The 19,278-nt window shown below is 40.6% G+C and overlaps 1 protein-coding gene across 4 annotated transcripts in view; it reads right to left on the bottom strand.

Moving 5' to 3' along the window:
* Positions 1-11,525, bottom strand: part of pcdh15b (protocadherin-related 15b) — a 139,680-nt gene extending 128,155 nt beyond the window's left edge. For 2 of the 4 annotated variants that reach the window (XR_013130091.1, XR_013130092.1), the window contains exons 1-2: positions 11,176-11,525; positions 5,053-5,164 (exon numbers count right to left, since the gene is read on the bottom strand). Coding sequence is in view for 2 of the 4 variants with exons in the window: in XM_077000628.1 (XP_076856743.1) it covers positions 5,053-5,137 (85 nt within the window). In the remaining 2 variants the exon portion in view is untranslated. The remainder of the gene's footprint in view (positions 1-5,052; positions 5,165-11,175) is intronic. The other 2 variants (XM_077000628.1, XM_077000627.1) reach the window with 1 other exon arrangement.
* Between the last annotated feature and the right edge of the window lie 7,753 nt (positions 11,526-19,278).

The raw sequence follows: 19,278 nt of genomic DNA, 5'->3' as shown, positions 1-19,278 counted from the left end.
GTGCATTTAATGCAGATGCTGCAGTCGCTAGATTTACAAGTGCGAGCAGAGGGACTACAGGGCAGCGCTGCACTCAGTCCTTGAGTGCATGATTTGATTAACATCCTCCTTCCTTCTGGCAAGGGACATTTATGGTTGCACACGGCTTCATTTGTTACCAAGGCAGAGTCCAGTTTCGGGCCACTCTCTGTTCTCAATTGGTTCTGCTTCTCTGTCTCTCCCCAACGCTTACTGGCCCAAAAGAATGGCTAGTTATGAGAAGAAAGACAGCAGCATGTAAATCAGCCTAAGTTGACACCATGAATTTCTCAGCAACACACATCAGTGATTAGGAAGAAAACTTCTTTCACCAGGATTTCAGAAGAGCAAGCAGGCATATTCCGTGCCTACCACAAAGGTGTAAAACTTCCAAATATGTGCATTAATCATCCTGCTATGGCCTTCCAACATTGAGAGTACAGTCTAAAGTCAAGAATGAGTGGTGCTCTCTATGCCAAGCCCTACACTTTGGCGATACACTGCATCTGCCCAAAATTAGGATGTCCATCTGCATTGCATTTCATACAACTCCAAACCCCCTCTTAGGTCTGCTGTTCATGAATTAGAGATTAACAGCATGTGGGTCATGTTACGTGACATTAGAGTCATCGTCACACTACACCCAAGCTGAGCAGGCCTCTTAGCAACCAGGCCACTGATCACAGGCAATGTTTCCAAATGACTACCTCTCCTTTTAAAAATGGATAACAGCAAGTCCCTTCATCCCTTTATTGCCAGGCAACATGACAAAATGGCTGTAAAAGTTCTTTGATTGGAGGGTCCAAACTTGATACAGTTATACTTAGACATGCACAGGATTTCCCAGCAGTGTGCACACAATCAGTGCACACGCAGGCCTGCAGTTCTGTGTTGATTGAAATTTGCTCAGGGTGTGTTAGACTCCTTGTTTTAACTCATAAGGATTGCAGCTCATTTAAGAGGATACAGAGCACTGCATGAACCAAGCCAAACCAAAACGCCCTGTAAGGATTCAAGTTACACCTTAATCCAGTCTGCACCAGGGAAATGCCAAGTGAGGGAGCCAGCTCATAAGCAGACTGCTTTGCCAAAAAGAGTCACGGTGTCACTGCAGGGTATTAGAGCATGCTTTGATGAGACGATCAAGAAATCAATGGGCTCAACAGCTCAAGATCCGTATTTGGGAATGCCACCGGTTCAGTGGAAAAATCTTGGCCATCTGTACTGCTTGCCGAAGTCCAGGCTGGCCAGTCCATTTGGAGACACAACAAGAGGAGTGATGACCAACCCATAGCCCAAACACTGATCTCCACTCAGCCTTCAACCGCCTTGTGAGCCCTACAGAACCACAGAGGATCATGTATGAAAGATTTGCAGGCTGCCTAGGGATTGCACTATATTACCATTTTAATCATTTATTGTTGATATATATATTTGGTTTATTTACATTTATTTCTAAATGACTAGCTGCAACTTCTCATAAAAGTCCTTTAGCAAGATTAAATGACTCTTCAAAAATCCATCATGCTGTTTGCATGCCATAATTGGATTGAAAGCATACATTTTGCAATTACCGTTGCTTTGCATATTTAATGTCATGTGTGTGCATACTGTATATTGTATATTCTCTCTCTCTCTCTCTCTCTCTCTCTCTCTCTCTCTCTCTCTCAATATATATATATATAATATATAATATATAATAATTATTATGCGTGTTGATATTAAGGAAACAAGTCTAAGCGAGTTTGGGCTAAATCCTGGTTGCTTTCACTAAAGCTCACACTGGGCTCATTGTGTAGATTCATCTCAGGTCTAGACACCATAGCAATTCCTTGAGAAATGTCAGAAGTCAAATGTCAAACATGTCCAGGAGCACTGCATGACTTAAGAGGTCTGCTCTCTTTACTGGACAAGGTCACATTCTATGAACAGGAGGGGCAAGGAGAACATTAACAAGCATTACACAGGATTATGGGATATTACATCATCCAAGCACACAGGACATCTACCATATATCTTGCTATCATCAAGCAATCAATAAGAATAAAACATAAATTGGTTGTTTAGTAATGTTTAGGAATGTGTTAGATTAATGAAGAACAAGGTGGAACATTGAACTCACACACACACAAACCATCTTGAGGTCTCCTCTGGGACATATTTATCTTAGGAAAGGTCAAAGGTCTCCACAACCACTTCTCAGTGGAACTGAACATGTCTGCAGAGGGGAGTCCTGAATAATCTACTCAATGGGACTTTCTGGCCTTTTTTAAAGTTCCCTCCAGATCTTATCGCCCATTTGTTTTGTGTAAAATAACACTACAGAAGAAAGTAAACAAACAAAAACAAAATTAAACATGTAATTTATGGTAAGCAGAAAAGTAACTGTGTTCTTATCAAATAATAATTGTATTTTGGACATGTGCTTTATTTTGATTACAGTCAATTAAAACTGATTAAAAGCTTGTGTCAACACAGGAGGATCCGGGCACACACAGGGAAGATGTTTGCAGGCAACTGAGGTTTCACTACAAATTAAATAAATCAATAAATCTACAGTTCTACAATAGAGCTTGTAACAAGAACAAAACAATATAACTTGACTGTGCATTACCCTATTAAAACAAAGCAGATTTGTTTGGGATATATTTCAGCTAGTAGCATTGCCCTGATAATGTTTATACATGCAGTGGTTCTCAACAGACCACTCCACACATACTCATAAATCCAGTCCTTAATAATGGCTGATAAGTATGGAGATAAAGCACATTTGGACACGTATGCTAAAAAGTAGATAAGATCATGTTTCACAGAGCAAATCTCAAGCTCTGCCCTTCTTTAGCCTGCAGCATGGACTTGTCGACACTGACCCATGACGCCCCTCTGCACCAAGGATGTATGGGTATTTTCCAAGGTGACAGCGGAACACTGGGTTCAGTTGCATGGGTGCCTACAGCCAAGCTACAATGCTCCTTATTGCCAAGATGAGACCTTCGGCCCTTTTAATAAGGCAGAGGCGGTCTCAGGGGCTGCGTTTCAAGCCCGCTGGCTTTGTGCCCCATCGCCCTGAGTTACATAAATGTAATAGAATCAATCCCAATTCATTCAATTATGGAGAATTTGAACTTCAGCAGTTGCCAGAGGGACAGAGAGACAGTGAGTAATGAGGTACAGAGAGGTTGTAGGTCACCAAATTAGGTACGTCATCATGGTCAACACTTGCACTGCACTTTGTTTCTTGCTTGTGATAGAAGAGTGGCCAATGAAACTCCTTGGTGATGGAAGAGGGGCCAATGAGACTCCTTGTGATGGGAGAGAGGCCAATCAGACTCTTTTCTTTAGAGTGCTAACTGGATTCAGCCTGAATAATTTAATGTGTAACATGAAGGCAAGGAGACTGTTGTTTAAGATTTCACCATATTAGCATAAAATCTGTCCTTGGAGGCATTTTATAACAAATTTTGTAACTATTAGTAAACATCAAATTTTGATGTGATCAAAATTCTTAGTAAAGGCAAGGAGTTATTTTACATTATAAAACTATAAAAAGGCACATTGAAAACCAAACATTTCACACCTCAAAATTTCCAAAAGATGGATAATACCAATGGATCTATCAATAGGTAAGTACCATACATAATGTCTCACACCAGTGGTTTAAACTAATAAATCATCAAAAAAAATCAAACATTTCTTTTAAAATGCTAATTTAGAACATGAATCAGCATGAATCACAAAAGGAGTGCATCAGAGAAAACAGCATGTTAAATCAATATCACACCTTAGAATATTTCACTTCATTATGCCATTACACAAAAAACACATTTGCACTGTTGACAGGCCATATGCTTCAGTTAGCTATAAGCTCACTTGATTAAGATGATCTCTTGATTCGAATAACGGAGACAGTACTTAATAATGAACTGCCAGTTGTTACTGTTAAAGGAGCGATAATGAAAAGTCACTAGAAACAAATGGAAACGCCTCATCCCTGTCACGCCTTCTGCCACTTCAGCACTTTGCATCGTCCCGCTGTCCCATGCACCATCATCACATGCCCTTTACTTACAAGCTGAGCAACCATACTCACACCTGCTCTTCTCTGAGTGGCTCAATTCTCATGATCTTCTGAAGTATACTATCTCTGTGTTTGATTTTGCTTGTTGTGTTTCAACCACAGCCTCTTTGTCTGTGTCTTCTAGCCTGCCCAGATCACATTAGCCTTTTCATCTGTCTTCAGACTAGGAGCACGCTGTATGCTCATCGATCCTGGTTCGCAGGAGCTCACTGGCCTGTGTGCTGACCTGGACTGTTCTTGCGCCGGCCATTATAATATTATGTGCAGTCTCCCCCAGCCCCCCTGGAGCGTGCCTTACAGCCATGGCATGTGGGGAATCAGTACATGGAGTTTTTGGTTTAATAATGCAACCGCCAGGCTCTGCATCTGCTTGAGTGAAATAAAGATGCGGGCAGTCATGTAACAATAGAAAGCACAAAAGGCCATTCCATGATTAGAGAAGATTCAGGCAGAATAGAGCCAAGACACAGACCTGATTTGAATTTCCAGTGCCTAGAGTCATGTTGTGCAGGCGTTAAGCCAGCACGAATGTGTATGAAATTATCATGCATTATACTGAGAGATTGGATCATCGCTGGGTCATGAGAGCACATTCCTTCAGGAAAAATATGCGTTAAGTACGGTGTCTCACAGTTGTTCACATAATCGAAAATCAGAAATAAAAACTAATAAGCTAATAAAATAAAATATTGAAAATACCTCAGTATACTTATATAAATTTCAAACAGAGAGCTGGTCGATGCTGAGAAAGCCAGCATTCAATTTATTGATCAGATGTTATGCAAATGCCATTGGAGAAATTAAGTAAACAAAAACAAAGCCTCAAGTTCAGGTCTATTAGAACAATTAGCTGAAAAAGGCCTGCATTCCATGAGTGATGAGGCTTTGGAAAGATCATTTCCTGGGGGTAATCTCAACCGAGTCAGTGCTATTTCAGAATCACAAGCAGCACCCACCGTCTGAGTCCTGAGAGAAGCTTGAAGCTGCGAGGACTCCGATGCCAATTCCCAGGCATTTCCAGAGCCACAGGAGCGGGCCCATCCTCCTCCAGTGTTACTGCATGTCCACCTTCAAACAGAAACAAACGCATTCGCAGAGTACGCATGTTTATTCGGCAGCAAGATTGTTTCATTCAAAAACACTAAAGCCATAAGGCAGGACAGAGGGGGGAAAAAAAAATTATATTTTATATTCCCACCGTACCTGATTTTACAGTATTTCAAGAACTGACTGGTTTCCAACCATGCCATTCCTGCACTTTTCCAGGGTACTTCTAATTAATCAAGTTGATCCCAGTATTACTAGAGACAGGCCAATGTCTGCTCCTCTACCATGACTACAGCTTGTATTATACACTGCAGAGACAACTGAGGGTTCGGCCTTGGAGGCGTTGCATCAAATGCAAGCTCAAGGTAAAAACGGACCGGAGGAATGGTATTTGTTGCACATATAACTGTTCCCTTTGAAGTCAGCAGGCAGAATGATCAGTGCTCTCCGAGTGCAGGATGGAATGACCCAAATAAAAAGCTTTGAACTTCTGCTGCACATCAGAGGTCAACATACCTCTACCTTGATCACAGGGTTTAGCTAAACATGAAGGAGATGAGCTGCAGTGAGACTCTAGCAGTAGTATGGCCACTGAGTTTGCAGAATGTTGCAACCACAACACAAACTCCTCACTGCAGCCATATTTAGTATGTAAAGCAGCAAGCACACCTCTGGGCACCATGCATTTGCTTACAGCTTACAGCTGAGGGAGATGAGTCAAAGCTCAAAGACTCTGCAAGGTTCTTCCAGGTCTCTGTCAGCTGTGAATGAATATTCATGGTTATAGGTTAAGTGAGTAAATCAAGGAAAATATGTTTTGGGGTTAAACACAAATACTTTTCTCACTGCTCTCCCTTTTTATCTACAGTAAAAGGAAATGAGACACAGACATGGAAGTGTATTATCTAGAATAGTTATATCACATTTCACAGGGAGGCTGTGCTGAACATGGATAATGGAGTTCAGACTGGTTAAAAGTTGGCCTACACTTTGTGACTACAGCAAGCGAGCAAAAAATGTAGTCAGATTAAATATAGTTATGCAAGGATAGCCCATTGAACGAGGAGTTGGACAGATAGTGACATGTGCTTTCATGCCAGTCGACTTTTCCTTCATCACAGCCTTTTCTCTCCTGGGGTTATCAGTGTTCTACCACATTTATCATGCCTGATGATTATAAATGTTCTTTGTTCTCCACAACCACGAGTCTTTAGAGAAACGCGTCTAATTTCAGCCTCTCTGTCGTCAGGACAGTTGCCTATCCTCCCCAACTCAATGATCATTCTCACAACATTCAAAAAGTGATCACTCATGCCGTGAGAATGCCATTGATTGAAGGAAACAACAGCATAGAGGGGAGGCTTGTGAGAAAACAATTGGATTGTACTCACTGCCTGCGATTTCATCTAAAGGTTTTGGACCATGCAGGGGACAATACTGCACAAACTCATCATCCAAGCACAGTAATGCTACCAGCCTCCAATAAGTTAATGGCATAAAACAGTACTGTCCACTGTTATATCAATGCCCAATGCAGAAAATACAATAATGCCTCCTACACCAATAGTTTTCTTCTGAACCAGTTTCAGGCAAGGCCCTGCTATCAAATACCGAATCATACCAGATGAAAAAACAGCAGGTGTTGCAACAATGTTTTCAGTGAAAAGACTAACTCTGAGGCAAGAGGCGAACAAGACAGCCAAATCGAATCTGCAAACCAAATATGACAACAAAAAGAATGCCATATTGTCTGGACTGACTCGTTTCTGCTAGTGACAGAAGCACTCTGAGTGTGTGAGTGCTATTACCGTAGAGACGGAGGGAATGCTGAAAATCACTGGGCTCTGGAGCGAGCGGGCCAAGGATTCTGACGGAGATCAGTAAGGTAATGGGCCACTCTGAACCCGTCAACATGGCTAATCCATTCCCCTCGCCTGCAGAGAGGTGCCGTTACCGCCTGCTACACGGTGGATAGAAAACAACAGTCAGAGAATAATGAAGCCGACGAGGTGTGTGGCACAACACAATAGCAGGTAGCGCTGACTGATCACTCCTGAACACTATTAACCTGCCGCCAAATCAACCTGTACGTTCTCCTCAGAGAACAGCACACGTCAGTCCACAAGGCACCGCAGGTCCCAGCTCTATTCCAACAGCTTCAAGAATCTGGGCTATACCACACGTGCATTTTTTTTTCACTCAAGGTCATTGGAGGGTCTTGTCTGGGATATGCTAGCTTCTAGTGAGCATCTTGCATTATTTTCAGTGGTAAAAACGTTATCAGGGAGCGTGGAATCTCAGTGAAGCAGAACTTATTTAACACAGTTCACACTGACTGACTATGACTCATCCCAGTCAGTCCCCATCTAAGAATGTCTGCATAGCCTTCAATGGCGAACCCTTACGAAGCCCATTTTCAATCTCATATGGGTATGAATTAAAATGTGAACTAGGAGGACTCTCACGTTTAGTTATTATTTTAGTCATTATTTTATTCCTAAAATGCAAAAAAAAAGGAATGACTATCGTATGATTCCACTAATGAGGGATTAAAATGTTTAAATATATGTTATATAGATGAAGATAATGATCCACACAAACTTTGTAGGAATATTCTGTGTGTTTGTGAGTGTATGTACTGTATGCGTGTGTTTTGGTGCATTCACTCTAGGGTTTTACTCATGAACCCTACAATGATGTCCCACAATGACTGTGGGAAAATGATGAATATGATTCACCTAAGAGCAAAACGATTCTATTTTCAAGTAGTGGATGCAAGAAGACAAAATTATTAGAATTAAAATAAGATTTGTCAGAATGATTGACATTGCAGCAAAAATTAGTCATTACATTTATATAAATTCTTTAAAAGAGTAAAAGTGAAAACCATTGCTAAATGATTACTGTCCAGAAATAAATGAGCTTTTTAAAAATGTGTTCCTTATATTGACCAGGTATACATCATGAAAACATAGAAAGCATAATGCGGTGGGGACATATAAGGCACTTACATTGCACACCTTGTAGTTGCATTGTATACAGTCAGTTATGCATCATCTGTGTTTGTTATCCACCAACTCTAAATCTGTGGTCTGTTTCTGTGGTCCATGCACTGCTGTGCACAGTAACGGTTCAGCAGATCAACCTGTATCCAACATGACATTGTACTGGACATGTATACTGAAGGATTGAACTCAAGTTCAAATTCAAAAAAGTAAATGGCATGACTTTGAATCAACCAGTAGAATTTACTTATTTATTTCTAATAATTAATTCTATCTACTGGTTTAATGAGTAAATGCAGGCTGTTGGAAAAAGTCCTCAGGAAGACTTTTAGAAATTGAACTATTCACCTCTGGTGAAAAATTATCAGTAATGCATGTGATGAGGACGGCCAATTAATTGTACATGCCAACAGATTGAATTCAGTCTAAACCTGTGCACTTAGAAAATGCACCAGTAAAAAAAATTGGCCAGTGAATTTAGATATATGGTAGGTATTTCTAATAATTGTGTTTTGAGTGTTTCAATAACCCAAAGAAAATCTTTGGTATACAGCATGCAGTACAGTATATGAATTTGACCCTGTCCTAAAAACAGACACAGACACCCACACACACAAACACACACACACACACACACACACACACACACACACACACACACACACACACACACACACACACACACACACACAAATATACAAATCATGGCACATCTGTGATTTACAAGGATTTGTAAAACCATTTATATTTGATTGTACCGCTTAAGTAGACAGAAACTAGAAGCAATTACTTCCTGCAGTCATTCTAGTGCAGAATAGCCTGTGGACATAGTTTCATCCTGGTTAATATGAGAGAAAAGCTCTTATAGATGAATAGAATATGAATTACCATAGACCTTGTAATGAATGAGTTCTGTTCAAAAAAAATGTGCAAGTACATGAAATAGCCTTCGTAGGAGGTCCTAATCAAAAGACCAGCCTTCAAGTATTCTGTGAAAGGCACGGACAATTCTGTTGCTAATTCTTTTGGGATATATGTCAAAAGGACGGCCCTCTGGCCCGCTGAGCCCTGCGCCTCCTCCAGCCTGACTCAACTAAAGAACAAACACAGAACCTCGCAGGGCTCTGCTCGAGGGGCCGATATTCGACCTCCATCAACGGAGAGGTGTTGAGCCGATCACCCGCCGCGTGTCGGCAGGCCTCACCCCGCCGGGATCACGCGCACCTCTTGTGGAGGTTCGCCACAGGCAGCACGAGCAGCTGATTAAAGGAGCCGTGTTCTAAACGGAAGCTGTGGATGCACGAGAGCTGGCCAAGCAAGAACTATGTCCTATTAGCCAGTGACCTTAATGAGACAGCCAGGGACAGCGCAACAAAACATACAGCAATGAATCAGCGGGCTCTGGACAACACGGAGCAGATGTGGGAAGTAACACGCAACATGAAGGATGACCGTAAAAGACACACGCTGGAGTGAGGCAGAATCCCTTTGCACTCCGTTAAACAGGTGTGAAGGAAATCCCAGATGGTAGCAGAGGGAAGTGACTTATTAAGATCCAGAGCGAACGACATTTGGGGGAAATATATTACAAAGAGCTGGAGACCTTAACGTCTTTACACCGGAGGAGACAGTTTGTTGTAATGAATGCAAAGAAACTGCTAAAGCCCGTTAGAGCTCACCCTGACTGAACCAGGTGATAGAATTCACAAACATTATATTAAATGCGCATGTTTCGGTTTCTATAAACAGCTTGAAGAGCTTAAATATGCTTCCTGGCAATGACCCTGGTTGAGTCAGAGACTGATCACCTGAGTTAGCGCTTGGAGACCGAATGATCATCACAACAGACAGCAGTGGGGTTATGGGAACCAAGGACCATGTGGTGTAAGTAAATAATGAATGTGCGGGGACAGAGGAGTGACCACCAGTGCTCCAGTAGGTAAGGTTATCTTTAGAGAGACAGTCACAACATTTAGAAGCTAATTATATTCTTTCCCTCTCCTGTTGATTTCGAATCACTTTGGTCGCTTTAAAAAAATGAAACTTTTACAGGTATACCGGAGATCCCAGAACACTGGATTAACAGTTTAAAGTAGATAAGATAGAATTGCACATATAAAATAGGCCTAGCTATGTGATTAAAGAAAGATGTCTTTGTTCCAGATACTACAAGATTTGTAAAATGTATTTCGGTTTGATTTATTATCGAACAAGCATTCCAACACATACGGATACACGTCTATGAAATTATTTTCATAGAATAAACACTGAAATAAAACTAAACCTATGAGTAAATCATTAAATGTATCCCTTTAAAAGGGATAAGCAGCAGCACTTCGGACACATTCGGATAGCTACAAGTAGGCAGTATGACGACTGACGAACATCTTGCTATACTTTAAGATTCCTCTTATCTACACGTAAAACTAATCGACCCAATATCTTTATACGGTGTCCACTTTGATGTACAACTACACTTGTTATACATTCTATTCGATTTGGCTCTCAATGCACACTTTGCCTTAAATCAGTTTAACTGTCAAGGCAACAGATTGTTGAGAATATTCGGAGTAATTGGATGAACTGGTCTGTAATCTCAAATCCTGCAGCACTGTCTACCTTGATGCGCTAGCAAACTGACTTTAAAACGAACCTACATTCAGTATTTAAATAGAACAAATGAGCAAATAGGCTATTCTTGTGTCTATGTGACTGTCGAAAAAATCGTAGGCTATTTCTCATCTGCCAAAAAATGACACGATACCAAACTATTATTACCGATAGTGCATTTTGAAGGCAAGCAATACCTTATAGCTACACCTTTATTGAAAGAAAGAAAAATAAAGAAATGAAAATTCCGCTTGACCTAAAAAGCAAGGAAAACAGCACACCAACGGGACGACATTCAATTCAGATTCGATTTCACTGCGCGAACTACATCGTAAGAAATTGCACTTAACTTTCTTTGGACGTAACCTACTTTCTATCAAGAATTAACACCAACACAGGCGCACAACAAAGTCTTACCATATTATTTGGAAAGCAGTGTTAATCCTCTTCAAAAAGACACAATGTGGAAGTAGCCCAGAGCAGCGCGCATCCTAACGCGTCTCTTCTCCAGGACCGCTACCGCCCTCTGTCTCCAACACACGGTCCTCCCGCACCGCTGCAATGGTACAACTAGTAGAAACAACGTGTTGGCTGTGGGACAATCCAGCGGTTGAAACGCGCAGTTGTGGTACCAAAGACCTTTTGTCTTCACACTAGACAGCGATTTTCAGAAAGCGAATGACCCTTTAAATCCCCGCGTACACCTGCCACATGAGTAATCCCATTAGGCTGTGTAGACGAAGGAGGCATACAGCGTTGTGTAGTACGCCGACGCGGCGCAAAAGACGCGCTTGCGCCGGCTATTGACAGAGCTGACGAAATTCAGATCTATGCGCACATATGGTTTGTTTAAAGAAAAAAATCCTGTATGAGAAAATATCACTCAACTGTTCTAATAAGTCGCTACGACGACAAAGTAGATAACTTGCAGGACCGCACAAGTTAATATAATAACTTGTAATCCCTTTATTGTAGGGGGAGATAATAATCCCCTTAATATGGGGGAGATCATTGTGAGAATAGTGTGGTTGCAGCTTTGGGACGTGCTACGGTGAAGTATGTAAATATTGTCTTTGCGTTACACACGGTTTCTATTAGGGGAAGCAGTGGTATCAGTCCATCTGTTCTCTGAGTGGGATTACATTAAAGCCCATTGAGCTCCAGCTTTCATGAAAAAAGCAGGTATAGTGGTCATCAGATATGCCCAGGATTTATTCAGGAGGCTTATTATATGAAATGATGGCCTCCAGAATGGAAACGGATATATATATAGTAGATCAAATAGTAGATCAAAACTAAACCACACTAAATGTTTCTTTGGGTTTTTCATCATTATGGAGAATAGATATCCATTTCTGCTACATAAACTTACACAGAATATATTTAAAGTACATATGTATTGCTTCAAAATAGCCCACTTATTACCCATGAATGACGTGAAAATTGCTATCTTGGCTTAGACTATGCTAGGTGCAATTACTAATAGTTTATTGTGTGAAGTTAAACACTGGAAGTCCATGTAGAATGGATCTAGAAGTGAACTGTTACAGTTTTGCACAGAACACCGTTGCATAACAGGTACTGCTGTATCTTGGGTTCAAAACCTGTGATAAAAGACACTGCCTCTAAACCCTTTAGAAGGTCTTTAGAAGGTTTGCCAGGAAAAGCGCTGTACCCTTATCAACGCACCTGGTGCTAAAATCACTGGAACATGCACCTGGCTCCTATAAACACTGCAGATGGGTTCAGTGTAAAGAGAGGCAGGATGATGTATAGCACCCTGCAATCTCCACACACATAGCACATATGTGATGATGAGGGTTAGGGTTACCTTTTTTCTTCGTTATGTTATTTATTTTTTTAATTGCTGTGATTTAACAGGATTTCTTTATGTATCACAAGATTATTCCATATCTATTCAAAATTAGACCAGAATAAAATGTATGCTGTTATCTTCTCAGTCCCCTGAGAGAATCCCACTGAAACTCTATTAGTGAGGCCAGACACAAGCTCAAGTGGTGTGTTCATACCCATCCTCCAAAATGACAGGTGATGATGTCATACTGTAGGCAATGCGAGAGTCCAGAGGAACCAGGGATCCCAGAACATTTGACATATATTTTTAAGAAAAAACTGTCTAATGATTTTCAAGTAGGAACTATGACACAAAAATACACTTAGACTACACTAGACTTATACAGCAAGTCTGAGACTGGAGGAGAGAGTAGTGTAGTCCTATTCTACCAATATTTTTTTCCTGTGTTTAGGTAAGTAAAAATAGGCTGTGAAATATACATGCCATCATAACAGGCAAATATAATCAGGGATGATACATTTATGCAGACTGCACTTAACTCATGCCAGGGTTGATTTACATGTGCACTTGACTTGCATTGTCTTTCTGACAGCTTGGCTTCTCACAATCCCCACCTATCATTCTTACCAGTGCCCCCACAGGTTCTCACAAATCCAATTTACCATTGCCAATGCTCCCCTAGTTTCTCACAATCCCCATTTACCATTTTCACCAATGCTTCCATAGCTTACCATTCTTACTGACACTCCCACAACTCATATCCAGACATGTACCACAAAACCAAGCAAAACCAGAACTGAAAATATCTTGACATGCTGCTGGCACCAACGTCACATGGACACGGTATCTGCTGCTGTTTTTCAAATAATAAAGTTCTGAATACTTCACCTAATCTGGCGTCTGGAGTGTGTATGTGTCAACAGTAATGAATAAATTATTTGGAAAGAAACATTTTCAACAAGGTCCACTTATAGGTTGTTTACAATGGCATTTAAAGAGCTCTCACCTCCGTTTCCCTTGTGGTCTTTCTGAGGCCAAACACAAGCAAGGCGCCTTGTTAGCAGCAAATCTTTTGTTAGCAGTTCTGTTCATAGTTCCACCCTTGGTGCATTTGCTTTGTGAACCGTTAACCTACTGCTGAAAAGGAAAGCAAAAACAAAGCAGAATATAATAGTGGACTAAAATTAAAACGACAAAATATATCCTGTTGTTGTTTTCTTTAACTCATTAGTGTTTCAGTGTGTGGAAGAGTTTCATTATTTGTCTTCGCTCCAACCACTCTAGATGTAAAGTAATTACCTTAAACTTAAGTATAACTTCATTTAGAGAGTGCACCAAGTAATTTGTCTAGATATAGCTGTAAATGTGTGAGAGGAAATCTGACAAAACACAACAGGCACAAGCTTTCTTGTCTATTTTACAGTTTCCCTGCAAAAGAAGAAAAAATACAACCAAGGGCATTAGCCAAGCCTCTTTTTTAGAGGGAGAATAAATAGACTATAATCGCTATTGCACTGTATTATACAGAATTGTCATCATTTGATCTGTACATAAAAAACAAAGTTGTCCTCCACAGATGGGGGGGGTGTGGACCACAAAAAAAAGGAGTTGAAGTCTCTCTTTTTCAACATGTTTTGGAAATGGAATAAGCTTCATTTAAGCTTCAAAATAAGCTTTCAATACAATAAAACAGTCAAACTTCCCAAACCCAGAGGGGCTCATGCCCCTTCACATTCTATGAGTGTTATGCCAGTGGTACACACTACATTCAAAAGAAGCAATTATTTTCCTTATAAAACACACCTTTAAAGATTTTACTAAAATTAGCACATGCATCTTCTTTTAGAATGTCACAGTTATTAAATATCTTCCTTGTGCACTTGTACGGATGACTCCCATGGCAAAGAAAACCTGATCTATGAGAATTCTACATTCACACTGTATGAAAGTCAAATGTATTCAGTAGTTACTGGATTTGTTCATATTTTATTTGGTCATCCAACATTTCAACCAAAAGGGCCCAGACAGTTCTTTGGTTCTGTCAAACTCCATTTAAAATCCACATTGCTCATTTTAAGCACTGAGGTGGTCATTATGACATTCTAAAACAAACGTTCTCTATAATACATCATATCTTATCAAAATCAAAAGTCAAAATCAGTCGTCTAGGTGTACATTGTAAAATGATGTTACTGATTTTAAAATGAATGGAGTAATAGCACTCTAATTTCCCATTCTGAAATGAACCTAAATACTGAATCCAAATATTAAGAATCTAAAAATAAACTGTACTCAGGTATCTGGCCACAATACACAATATCTGTCATTTCCAATTCAACTGAGCTAATTCATATTCAATAAAGCACCAAATACGTCTAATATCACAACAGATAATACTTCACAATGGAATTTGGGACAGGATGTAATGCACATCCTGTGTGTTATTTCCTTCTGTCAAATCAGAGATGACAAGACAGGATGCATTGCACATAGTGCACATAACGTGAACATAACCTGCACAACTCAATTATGTAACTGCACAGCACTGCAGAACTCATAAGGGCCTGGTTAATCAAAATGAGAAAATAGTAGGTATGTTTTGATTGACATAATTGCAGCTTTCCCACTTTTTATGAATATTATGACCAATTGGTGGTCCTTAATTAATTTTGGTAATACATGGTTAGACTTAAGTGCTTAGCGTACTAAGACCAGTCCTGGGGTGAACTCACTACCACAATCCACAATTCACCTCCAATCACCTCCCTTCACCTCTCCTTACAGCTGTCCTCTCTCACGCCAAAAGTGCTGAACACTTTTGACAGGACATTCAGCCATTATACATGAACACGGCAGCCACTGCGCCTTATTTCATGACAGTATCTTCTGTTATTCTTTTGACTGCACCTTGCCTTTTGATAAAATATAAATAGTGACTTGTACGTGGAGTTCGGTGTGGGGGAGGGGGTGTCTCACATAGCTAAACCTGCAAGATGTGAAGGTCATCGTCTGAAATGTTGGAGAAATCTTTCCGCTCAATCTCGCAGCTCAAAGCCTGTCAGACGGCTCCCGAGCGGCGGGGAGGCGCCGCAGCTGTAGACCGGTGCGTCACTAACTGCGCCTCCTCTGGTGACGGAGAGCGGGACCCCCCAGAGTGAGCAGCTCGATAGTTGGCTGCATACACAGACGGTCGCAAATGTCAGAGCGGTCCTGCTTAGCGCGGGGGCCATGCCACTCCTGCTCCTTAATGCGGTTGATCTCACTCCTCTCGCGCTGAGCTCTGGGCATTCAGCTGTGCCTACACAGGAGGCCTCATCACCGCACCTTCCACTCTGGAAGTCAATGTCTACAGCTTGCAGGTTTAGCTTCTTCCTATGGATTTTCTGGATATGCCGAGGCAGCCTTAAAGGAAAACATGCTGTCATAATCTTAGGGTGTGCTTCTGGTGTTAAAAAAAAGTGGTTTTCTGCAGGCTTCAAAACACAAATTTATACTCAGTATTGGACTGACAGGCATGACAGCCATAGTGGATTTCATAGCATAAAACATTCAAAAAGTGAAATGAGAAAAGGCTCCCTTATGCAGAGAAGTCACTGACATTGATGTAAATAGAAATGACTGTACTACAGTATGAGAAGCAGTTATATGGGTACATGGGTTTGCTATGCAACATTGCAGTTAAACTTGATCACAACTGCCTTCATATAATTCACTGTCCATTATTTATTCAAAATACCAGGGGGCACATTTCATGGCAAATGGCTATATTCAATAAGATGAAAAAGCCTCATTGGTGACTTCTCCCAAGAAACATCATTAGTGAGTTTTCTTAAACAGCTTTATAATAATTATATAATTATTCACAGTCTCATAGACAGGGAGACTATAGTGAAGATTGCCCTAACCATTCAGTGGAAACCAAAAAACAAAAAGGTGCAGCATGTTTGTGTATATCTAAAGTCATTCTGGCAGTCATCCTGGAGATGCTGAACCAATGGCTGATTATTGCAGATCACTTCTAGTGGCCGGCGGCTGCAGCCAGCATACCTTACATACCAGGGTCCTCTGTCATGGCCGTGCACTAACAAAGCAAACTGCAGAAAACCTGCCCTCTCATAAAGTCGGGGTCTACATTTCTCAGAATGTTCAAAGGACACATTTTAAAACTGGATATGAATTTTGGTCAAAGATAGTGATGTTCACCTTCACAGTGTCCATGGCAATTCTGACAGGTTGTGCTAGTCCTTTTAGCCTGTGTGTGGTCCCACTCTTAGAGTCTCCGTCTACATGCAGCTGGAAGTACAAGCATCTCTATGACCTCCTATGACTGGGTGAGTAATGGCGAGTGTGAGGGTGGGGACAGCCTTTGGAATATGAGAGTAAGGATCCAAATGAGTTATATGGGCTATCCATGATCTTCCTCCTTGTTATCCATGACTCTTCCTCCTTGGTTTGGCTTCATTGATGGTAACTAGGGTTTTACGGTGCAGATATGTGCAGATGTGGGAGCAAATCAGAATTTGCACGAAGTATATTCTAGAAGCGGTACCGTTAACAATGACTTTGTGCATGTACTTATGCAACATTGTGTTGGGCTGTGGTGTGATATTTGGGCAGTTCAATGCGATCATGCTGCTTCAGACCTGATAGAGTGTTCTAATGCTTCCCCCTGAATGCTTTACAGATGTATATGCAATATATTCATTTAATTGAATTGGCTCCTTGATCTGTCAGTAGGAGTTATCTTATATATTGTAATGGAGTCTGCATACCTGCATCAATATATCCTGCTGGCACTTTAGAGCAGCTGGACTGGGAGTGTTCTACATACTGCCATCTGAAAATTCAATTATGGGCAAAGCAAACAAACAAAGAATGCTCAAAAATGTCAGCAATGGACAGACTGTCTGAGTTAAAACGGGTCCAAAGTTTCCCAGTGCCAGCAGTTCTGAAAGTCTTGTCACATGAAATGGTTGGAGTGCAACATATACACTCCAGCTATGCCTTCTCCCCAAATAACACCACCTGGCAGAGCACACTGTCACCTCTGCATGTATTATGGATTACACTGTACATTGGCAGAGTACTCTCACCACTACACATAATTGGGTAGGTTGTTTATTGGCAATGTGTACAGTTATTTTTATGTATTACCATGGCTCTATTTTATTTTTTAAATATTTCTTTAAGAACATTTTTCTAGGGGCTCATCAGAATATTGCATGTTTTACCAAATGAGAGCCAGAGGCAGTTGTACTTAAGCACAGAGTTACTTTATTAAAGCTTGTTTGGGAGTCATGGTTACAAAAGCCAATATAGCCGAATACACAGATCAGGGTCTTCAAAGGCAAACCCATGATGGTAAATGAGAACAGCAGGCCAGTTAAACCAGAAAACACTAGTTCCGCAAACACAGCTGAAACATAACAAGGGACCAGAGCTTAGATGTGCGGATGGTGTCTGGCGAGACTTCGCAAAGCATGTGTAGAAACACAGAGCCTTGGCTACAATGACTTGGATGAGGTAACTAACAAGGCACAAGTACAAGCAGTGATAAGTGGTGGATAAAGCAGCAAGAGCCAGAGAGGGCTTGGGGCAGACACGCCATGACATTCACATTACTTTAATGCATTTGGATTGCAACTTAAATACTGTGTCAAGTGCATGTTATTACATTTGCTATGAGTCAAAAACATTCCATGTGCTTTGAGTATGAGACCCACATTTTTGCAACAGTTGAGTTTATGAAGAAACAAACTAGCAAAACAAAATGTAACCTTTTAGAGCAGAATGGGTTAGTTCAGGAAATAAAAGCATTGGGCGTTTCACCTGCCTCGTGATCTACTCATCATTATTATGTGCTCTGTAGCGCCTAACTAAATTATACTGTGCACTGAACAACACCATCCCAATCATGCCCACATGGCTGCCTTTATTAGTGGGTCACCAGGTCAGTGTTTACTAGCCTTGGAATACAGGCATCTTTCAGTTTTCTTTGTCTCTTTAGATTAGATCAACTCAAACACATATTTAATGTATTAGAATGGACACATTCCTTTCATATGCTTCTGGAAAATTGTATTGTTCCATGTAATTATTATTTTTTTAATTAACAGAATTATTTTACTAACATTGACCTTTTTAGAAAAAAAAATGTTAACCTGAAAAGCACACTTTAGCAAAGAGGTTTAATCAATTTGTGATAACTTGTATCAAAATGATATAAAAAATGTATATGTCCTGTATAACTGTAGCAAATCAAGTAATGTTTTAATTGTGTCCTATTTATGGTATTTGTGCACTTTTGAAATGCCAAAAATATCCCACTTTTTGTCTACAAAATCCCCAAGAATTTAAGAACCAGCATGTTTTCTTTCATGTGATAATTTGTCAGGGAAGAATGTGTCTAAACAATGGTTAGAGGTAGTCTTGGATTCACAGCAGTCTGCCTTGGAATGGACTGACTTGTTACCATCCAAGTTTTGCTTTTGGTGCCATTAAGGTGTAGCAGCACATTGCTGCTTGCAAAACTTGGCTCTCACCATAGGCATTTGCATTTGTTTGCTGTGATGTTGCATGTCAAAGCTGAGTCTCTGTTAGTGTTGCCATCAGCCTTATAGAATCGGGTTTTTGATTACAGCACAAAGCCTCAAGGACTTCATAATGGACTTTGTAGGACTATCATACAAGAGAAAGAGCCAAAA

Source organism: Brachyhypopomus gauderio, chromosome 3 (genome assembly GCF_052324685.1).
Source record: "Brachyhypopomus gauderio isolate BG-103 chromosome 3, BGAUD_0.2, whole genome shotgun sequence".
NCBI classification, from domain to species: domain Eukaryota; kingdom Metazoa; phylum Chordata; class Actinopteri; order Gymnotiformes; family Hypopomidae; genus Brachyhypopomus; species Brachyhypopomus gauderio.
Note: the sequence above shows the minus strand (reverse complement) of the source record. Positions and strands in the feature narration are given on the sequence as shown.